At 36.2% G+C, this 9,714-nt stretch overlaps 1 protein-coding gene across 1 annotated transcript; it reads right to left on the reverse strand.

Moving 5' to 3' along the window:
• Nucleotides 1-1,529: 1,529 nt before the first annotated feature.
• Nucleotides 1,530-9,233, reverse strand: LOC110008141 (protein MAINTENANCE OF MERISTEMS-like). Its single transcript, XM_088871698.1, has 4 exons — nt 3,686-9,233; nt 3,106-3,590; nt 2,249-2,660; nt 1,530-2,024 (listed from the first exon to the last, which is right to left on the reverse strand). Exons 2-3 carry the CDS (start codon nt 3,403-3,405, stop codon nt 2,445-2,447), a joined length of 516 nt encoding a protein of 171 aa, XP_088727824.1. The 5' UTR covers nt 3,406-3,590; nt 3,686-9,233; the 3' UTR covers nt 1,530-2,024; nt 2,249-2,444.
• Between the last annotated feature and the right edge of the window lie 481 nt (nt 9,234-9,714).

The following is a 9,714-nucleotide window of genomic DNA, read 5'->3' on the forward strand; positions in this document are numbered from 1 at the left end:
TACCTAAAAAAACTCTAAGAGGACTTGAAATCTATTCGTATTTTTAGTTATAAAATTTGAAACTTCAAAAATAATGTAGATATATAAATATGAACACGGTCCGCATGCGACGAAACCCTTACATGTAGAAATGCGAGATTGACAATAAATATATTATTTAAATATAATTTCATCTTAATTTTTAGAGAATATATAATCTTTAACATGGAGATCATGAATATGAAAAAATAAATAAATTTTGAAAGTTAAACATAATAATTATATTAAGAAAACATTTGGATAGTTAGCTATAATTTTTTTTAGATGGATCGCCTATTTGCATCCATCTTTAAGATGAATGCTTTATACCTCCGGATTGCATAATGTACAAATGCGATCGAGCCCATATGAAATAATTGTTCTGTAAATATTTTAAAAATAAATGATCCAGCTAATATGTTGTTACAAGCACCACTGTATTTTATTTCAGCTAATTTGAGGGCTTTTTGATGAGGATTTCAGGTGCACTTTACTTTTCATTTTCGAGCATGGGCCTTCTATATACCATTTATTTTTTCCCTCTATAGAGATTAGGAAAAACATCAAACTGCAACAAAGAAAATCTATTGGCCTTTCTTTTTTATATTTTTTGTTCTTTCCATATGGTTCATATATTAACATATAGGAAATAGACTTGGTGGTCTGGCGAGACCATAATGAATGAATACATGATCGCTTTCCCAACACACTTTGCTAGGTTGATGGTGCGAGATCACTCCCAGTGGCGCCCTTACATGTAATTAACCCATTACCTATATTTTATCAAGAGATGCAATGGTTAAAATTTGGGATTCAGAGGCAATTTTCTTATAGCAGACATAATCACTTTTGGTTGTCACATGTGAAACTGTACAACTTAAAGTATATGACAAAATTTAAAAAAATTATTTGGATTTTGAGTCTTATTAGTGACATAATCTTATCAACGAACAAGGGTGATTGTGACCTCTTTGTAATAAATCATTTTAGTATATACTCTCTCTTAAAATTTTTCCTTTTTTATTCCTTATTGTCTTAATCAACATTTAAAACAAAAAGAGTGGTGACATGGATCACTCATCCCAAAACCTGTTAGGATCGGCCCAAATTTTATCATAATATATAAATATATCCAATTACCCTATCAGAAGAAGACATGCACATTGCTTCATGGGCAAGTACAATAACTCATACATCAAACTCGGAGTACAGTATCCAGGCACATTACTTCATGGACTTGCCCCACAAATGAGATTCACCAATTTAACAGAAACATGGGTAACAAATGCATAGGTTCACTTGATGAGAACGATGCATGCAAATCCATGAATATATGAAATCACGGAGGCCAAGGCCTATAAACCATAGAACACAAAAGTTACCCTTTGCATGATGTCTTAATCAAGATAATCAACATAAATGAACAAGAAGAGGAAACTTTGAGGGAAAAACATAACTTAAAGAGGAAAATAAGATCAAAGTAGACAAGATCAAATCGAAAAGAACCCGCATCATATAACCAAGTTACATTGCCAAAAAATATACAATCTCCAACATGATGACTTTCTCATAATTGAAAAAGCAGATATAATATTTGTTTCAAATATACATATCCAAAAAATAAAAAAGAGGTCATTTTCTCCGCCTCAATGCTTTTATTGGCCAACTAAGAAGACTCTTTAACCTCACATCAGGTCCCTTGTCGGCATTCCCATCTCTTTGTGACCGCAAATTCCCCCTCGATTCCTCTTGCAACGTCGGTGCTTGAAAGTGATAAGCTTTTTTCTTTGTTCTTCTCTCATTTTTATGCTCACTATCACTATCATCATTGCCTTCAATATCCTCTTCTCCATCATCATCCTGTTCTCCATCATCATCCTCTTCTTTGTCATCATCTTCTTCTCCGTCATCATCGTCTTCTTCTCCATCATCACCCTCTTCTTCTCTTTCACTTTCACTTTGCACTTCTCCACCTATAGTCAGCACTGTCTCCTCGGCACCTGTCTCTACAGAAGTGTTATTCAATAGCAGATCATGAGCCACTTGTACATAACGTCTGGATTCCTCGGCTAATACTTCATTATTAAGTGCAGCTTGTAGCAACTCTATATAGGTATATCGATGCAAGTAGAGAATAAAAAAAAAAAAATTGACCAGTAGATATATTTTTCATAATTTTAAGATATATTAAGACGATAAAATTAGAATAAACATATAATAAATAGTATACCAATCTATTATTCTGGGATTGGCCTGCTGAGGGTTGTACATGAGATTGCGACTACGACGAGGGGCGAAATGGGGTTTTTCTTCCTTGCGTAAACATGTTGTACCAGGCCATGTACTCTGCTGTAGGTACTCCACCAGATTTATCTACGGTTGCTTTAACAACATTACGTTCTCGTGCTTTCCAATCTTTTATCTGCCTACCCAATTCTACAACCCAATTTGTGGGGGTGTAAACCAACCTTCTCTTTCCTATCCCACTTGGGTGGCATAATAGGAATACCTTGCAACTTCTCAAATTGTCGCAACACGCAATCTGGCATATAGTACTCTGCAATGTAGAAACTGATAAGGTATGATCGATAGATGAAGTACCCTGTAATTTCATGTGACTCCTCATATGGTTGACAGGTTACCTACAAAAATAAGCATGAGACGTTGTCAAATAACTAACCATAGATTGATTATCTACTAGATTATAAGCACATAAGCCAATAACTAACCATATCAAACGAGATGTTATCAAATGAGATGTTTTTGTGGTGTGCTTATTTCTTCCACATGCAAGCCTTAGGCATTCCTGGGCTTATGACCAATGTAGGCTTGGTGGCTAGAGCTCGAAAATGCTCATAGAACCAACACTGTAGAAGAAGTAAAAGTAAGAAGCCAAAAATAGTGAGAAATTGTAATATTCTGAAATGAAATAATAAAGAGAGTGAGAAATACCTGTAGTAAGGTCGCTGACCCACTAAAATGATATTTTCCCTACCGTGCGACCTTATACAACAAACGATACAAAAAAGCAAGCGCCGCAACATCCCATGCATACTTCTCTGCCTCATCAAAATCTCGAAACAATTACAAGTATATTGAAAGCATCAGTCCTTTAGATGAGTTGGCAAATATAGTTGTGCCGACTAAATAAATGAGATATGCTTGTGTGTGTTGCATGAGTTGTAATTTGGTCGGCTTTTTTGGTAGTTGGGCGAATCCACTCCTCAACCATGTATGATTGAGACGCATTGGGGTGACGTCTTTAGGGCAATCTCCCAGATATTCCCAGATGAACGCAACATAGTCTTCAGGCTTGATGCCGATTACATGCTCACCTGTCACGGGTATCCTTGATATCTGCCACACATCGTATAGTGTTGGAGCCATTTCACCAATACTTAGAAATGTAGTATTCGTGTCCTTGCACCATTTCCCTATAAATGCCCTCACTAGATTGCAATCGATATGTGATACCCCAATATCTATCAATGGGTCCAACCCGGTCTGTCGTTGGTCGATCTTCCATTTTACTAGGGCTTGAGTTGATTCGTCAATCGAAGTACATTTCTCTCCTAAAATGAATAATAACAAGAAATTGCAATAGTCAATAACATGAGAAATACCTAATCAATGTAAATCATTAACTGAAACAAATAGACCATCATACCTCTTGCCTTTGACCTGATGAAGAGGATGGCTCCCTTGTGCCTCTTAAATGTTTCGGGTCTTGCATTGCTAACTCTATTTTCATAGTTGACATAAAAAAATAACTACAAGTAGCATATCCAATAAAAAAAGATATAGAACAGCTGCATATCCAATATATGTGTGCTAATCTCTCGAAATGAATTAAAGTGGAACAAACACTATAAACAAATCAATAGCATATCCAATAAAAAAGAGAGAGCAAAGTGGCATATCCAATATATGTACTGGCAAAAATATATGTATTGCCAAAATTTCCCACAAGTGGGTGCTATAATTTAAAAAGACAGAACAAAGAAGACAACTAAAAAAAATGCCTTCAAGTCGGTGTTTTACAAGTTACCCTGTTGTGACCAGTTCCTTTGCACCTACTACAGTGAATAGGTCGCACTGGTAATTCCTGTGACTCAATGTGCTTCTTTTTAGGTCGGCTAGGGAGCCGTCTTGAGTGAGGTGGAAGTGCTCTTACTCCATTTGGAGGAAGTTGTCCATGCATATGCCCAGATAGATTAATCAAGGTAATTGGCACGAAAGGTTCGGAATATGTTTCACGAAACTTTGCAATCGTGAAATAGCCTTCACAATAGTCTACATGATTCCTATGCATCCATTGAAGCCTTTTACAAGCATGTTTGCAAGGCAAGCCCGTTATTTGCCGACCTCGGCATTCACATTCTCGTGCAATTATATCTACCTTATATATCATGTGATCACCTCTTGCTTCAAACACTGCTCCACTTGATACAATAACGCTAACAGAAAGGGATTGCTTTATGATCAATCTGAGTTCGTTTTGCGCATGTGAGGTAAGTGTTGTAGTCCATGTTTTAGCTTCCAAACTGCGGGTGACCATTAGGTTCATGATTTGTCTTCTAATCAAGTCAATACACTGGAGAATTGGCATGTCTCGTGCTTCTAGAATCCAATTGTTATATGACTCAATCCATTGGTTGTTACTTGATTATATCGTTACCCCTGAAGAGTGATGCGGCCCAACGGTCTGGCGATGCTTCCATAAACTACTTCAATGCGTCCTCAAAAATTGACCTAATTTCATTCATCTTCTCAAAATACTCTTGCGGTCTTTATGCTCTACATGCTCCGATAAAATATTTAACAACTGCCTTCTTAATATCATTAGGTATGTCTTTTGCTTCCTTCTTGAAATTCTCTTCTAAATGATGCTCACAGAAGGCATGATGAGTATTCTAAAAAACTTGACAAAGAGTATCAACTAAGCCAAGGTGTCTATCATACAAAAAAGAAATTTCACAATCTGTCCCAATAGCAATCTTTAGAGATTCCATAAACCGTACCCAGTTATCGGTACTTTCAACATCTACAATAGCTAATGCAACAGGAAACATTTGTTCTTCCCCATCGAATGAGTTGGCAGCAAGTAAAGTTCTAAAGTATCGCGCCTTGAGTGATGCCCCATCGAGAAATATAAGTGGATGACATCCACTTTTGAAGCCATGTATTGAGCTATAAAAGCTTATGAACATTTGACGAAATCTGCCATCTTGCCATATTTATCCTGTCTCATAACTATCACGATTCGTCTCCATCACACGGTTTACATATACGGGTAACTGGTTGTATGCCTCCTCTTGTGAACCATGTATGTCTTTGATGGCTGTTTCTTTCCCTCGTCAAGCCTTGCAGTAGGGTATTTGTACCCCATAATCTCGAGACAAATCATTCATGATTTCTTTAGCCTTGTAATGCGCAGTGTCACTTAATTTATCATTGATTAAAGATGCAATAAATTTTTGTGACACTGTTCTCTGTACATCATTGCTCGTCTCAATCTTACGTGAGTGTTCCCTTTTCCATGTTTTGATGATAAAAACATTCGTCCTGCCTAATTTCGAAGCATATATTTCCCATTTGCATCCATCACCCTTGCATTTTGCCCTTATGCAGGACCCCACATTTTTAACAAGATGGTATGTGAAATGGTGTACTATAACAAACTTGCTAAGGGCTTCTCGGAAGTCATCTAGAGACTCAAATTGTTGCCCTATACTGATAAGTGCATCCTTTTATGAGCTAAGCAACCTTGGTGCGTTGCTTTGTTCGGAACCAGAGTGCAATAAATTAGATCTAAGAGGGGGTCTGACCTCTTCGAATGCCCTATTATTATGTGAAGTACTTCCACCCCTTTGTTCACTCCCATCAAATACATAAACGAAGAGATTATTATCTCTTTTATGTGCATTCAACATTCTCTCAATATTATCGTCAATTAATACGTTCACAAAAAATCTTCTATTTCTCGAGACAAAATACCTCAATGATACCAACTGCATATCTAGAGAGAAATGCATTCTACGTATTTTTGTAGTTCATCTAACCTAGTTCTACTTTCAATTATAAATGTACATGCATCACCACTAATATAATTCAAAGTCCCATCGACATTTGATTGGACTTCTCCACCAAAAATACACTAAATCAATCTGCTATCACTCTTTTTTTTTTCCTGCACAAGATTTGTAATAATTTACACTCCACAGATAAACAAACGTAATTATTATCTGAACACAAAACTAATGACTTTTTGACAAAACTAGTATGTATCATGAAGATAAAGGAAACTGAGAAAAGTTACAACATTTGAGGTTACAATTTTATGGATGTCCATCCCCAATAAGTCTGGCGATGCAAATTGCTTAGATAAATGATTAGCATGATAACGGACCAATTGTGGAAAATAGAAACCAACAAAGAACAAGTGGGTTATCATTAAATTGGACGTTTTAATGAATGTTTTTTACTACCCAATTGTTTCTTTCACCATTTCTTGACTGTTAACATCTCAATACAAACACAATGCGCACAGAGCATGAACATGATATATCAAACAAAAGAACTTGAATAAAGGATAAATATCCAAAGGTAGCAGGTAACAATAAACCAGAAAATATAACACGTTTAAGTATAAGAAACACAACAATAAAATTTACAAATAAATGAACAATGCTATCATACAATAAATCAATAACATGATGATTTGGACATAACATGTACAATAGAAAGAAATGTTCATTACCAAATGGATGAAGATTTTAGGTTCCAACATTGACATGCCTTTGCAGAATTCAGATTTCAAGCCCTCCATTTAAATAAAATAATATTTGTAGATATATCAATATGCAACTATATAATAGCCCAAAAAATGTAAGTAATTTGACCAAAATCATTTTGATGAAGTATGAAATGCTGGAACATATAATAACAGGAACACCAAACCCATTAAAAAATGCTTAGATTGGTGAACATGAAGAAAAAGAAATCAATCAAAATAATACATCAACAAACGAGATAAATAAACAGTGTGTCGAGAATTAGAAGCCCTGAACATGCTACAATTTCATATGTACAATGCAGTAAAGCATTCAGATAATACCTAATTGTACTCGACAAATCCCCAAAAAAAAAGAAAAATTGAACAAAATCATGAAAATATCCACAACGATATGTTAATGTTTAAATAGAAAGGCCGAACTGAACTACATTCATCATACAAGAAATTAAGAAATCATTATGATTTTTAATTTCTTTTTAGAAGATGTTGTGCTAATACTGATATGGGATTGCACAAAATAATAAGATCCAAAAAAAAAAAAAAATATCAAGAGAGAGAATGAGGAACAGCCATGTATCTGAAACAAGCAAAACCCCCACAGATCGGGCCTTTACAGAGAACCCAGCGTTTCGTGGTCTCTTTCGTAGAGAGAGGGAGGGAGCTAGGGCCTCCTCAGTGTGGTAGAGAGGTTGCCCTGATGTTCCTTCGAAGAGAGAGAGAGAGGGAACGTGAGAGGTGGGAGATCGGGCCAGCGATAGATCGAGAGGGACCTCAGGCTGGAGAGAGAGCGAGAGATGGGCCGTGGGTGAGAACGAACCTTGGGTAGAACTTTTCTCCTGCGTGGGTAAAAAGATAGGGAAACAGGAGAGAGAGAAGCAGGGTAAATAGAAAATGGGAATTAGGAGAGAGAAGCCGTGTGAGAGGAAAGGAGGGCATTTTACTCTTATTTGATGGTATTTTTGGGTTAAAGGGGTGTTTGAGAGAAAAGGTTATTTGAAAGAAAAAAGTATGAGAAAAAATTGGGGTGGGTGTAAGTTGCATAGATAGTTCATTAATCTGGTGATCCAAAGCAAATACTGAAAATGTGGCTGAGGTAAGAAACTGTGATTATGTAGAACGTGGTGAAGCCAACACGGATATGAATGTGAATGATGCTACTGATATCAAGGGTGTTATGCTGTGCCCGATTATAACAGTCTCCGCAGTTTTCGATCTCCTCTCTGTCAACCGGTATGCTGCTAGATCCTCTACTTGACAGTCATGAGCATTAAAGGTTAAACTGTGGTTATCATCATCAATTGCCCATTAGAAGCAAGGTTCACACTTGGTGAATAGGGTTGAGAATTTGTGGGGTGTGCTTTTCAGTATATTCTGCAATATGTCTGTTGGGCATCTTTTGTTTGGATTTGGTAAATGACGTGGGAAAGTTATGTAACTATCAGTGAGGGTCAGAAACTCAGATGTTCATGATGGGATGCTGGTGAGTGGATCATAAGGTTTTTTGATGTTTTTCCTAATAAATTTTTATCATTCAACTGAAATGTGGAAGAATGCATATCGTCACAGAAACCATGTAGATATTGGCCGCTTGTTCAATCAGCATTTGGGTAAGGAGTGGCATCGGTCAAAACAATTGATACTGATGAAACAGATGCTGACTGAAGGAGCATATGCAGTACTCAACGTTTCAAGGGCACCATGAATCAATGACAGACATCTTGTATGATTATTTGTTTGTTGTCTCTGCATCCAAGCATTATTTGGTCCGGCTTCATACCACACTCGTAAAATATTCGATGGGAATGCAAGGTGGAACTCTAGCAGCAGCTAGGACATTATCAATTTTGATGTTTTGGACAATGCTTAGATGTCACCAAATATGTGTTTCTCCATATCACAGGCTCATTTATCCTGACAAGTGACAATTTAAGCAACTTTGATGGAGTGTGTAAAATAAAAGTAGAGAGCCTGTTTTCTAGTTGGTTCTTAAACCCAAGAGAAATGCTCATGCTACAGTGAACATACTGTGTCCCTCATATCCACTTGATCCTCCTTGGCTAATCTAGCCAAAAAAACCGGAAGTATCCAGTTTATGGAGATATGTAAAAAGTTAAAAGTCCAAGACTTTAATCTTTCATTGAACTAAATTATCTCACATTATCATCATAGACATGTTTAGCTCCGCTGTTTATTGTTATGTTATAGTGTTTCTTCTCTTTTTAATTGGAGAGGTATGCTTAGAGGGAGGATTGTTGTGCTGAATTGGAAAGCTATGCCTCTGCTATGGTTATTTTATGTCATTTATGTTAAAACGTCAAAGTAGTATGGGTGGTCACATGTCACAACTACAAGCATGGTAGGTGTAACTTGGCACCATTGTTGAAAGGGACACGAATAAAAAAGGCAATTTATTCAAGTTCTATAATTTATTCTGAACATATTTAGAACTTTGTGGGGGTTTTTCTTGTCTTAACAAATAAAGCCAAAATGGAAAAAGGGGGATTTTGGTGTACTAATCTATGGCACTCATCACAGGCAGTCTCCTTTGTGGTACTGTCATATGTCTTTTTGACATGGGTAATGCACACATTACATGGTTTCGTATGCTTGAATAGATAATTCATAAGAGTACTTGTGTAATGAATGCCTTGTAGGTAAAAATGAATTCACAATTATTTTTATGAACGTTAGTCTTCCAGCAAATTAGGTTGCATTTTCTTCTTGTTCTTTTCAATAGAAATGAACAACAACTTAACCCCTTAGAATATGAAACAAAACACAAGAAGAATAGCTATTATTATGTGCTAGAGTGATATGGCAAATTTATTAATTTTTGATGGTTGTATTTGCTAAAATTTTGTTGTTATATGGAATATGGATTTAAAAGTTTCCACAAGAAG

This window comes from Amborella trichopoda, chromosome 1 (genome assembly GCF_054954075.1).
Source record: "Amborella trichopoda isolate Santa Cruz 75 chromosome 1, AtrichopodaSantaCruz75HAP2 v2.0, whole genome shotgun sequence".
Lineage (NCBI taxonomy): Eukaryota > Viridiplantae > Streptophyta > Magnoliopsida > Amborellales > Amborellaceae > Amborella > Amborella trichopoda.

Coding starts and splice junctions, on each gene's coding strand:
- LOC110008141 (XM_088871698.1), bottom strand. CDS start 3,405: ATGGCTCCAACACTATACGATGTGTGGCAGATATCAAGGATACCCGTG. Junction 2,661..3,105: donor TGATGCTTTCAATATACTTG/TAATTGTTTCGA, acceptor TTATTTTTGTAG/GTAACCTGTCAACCATATGA.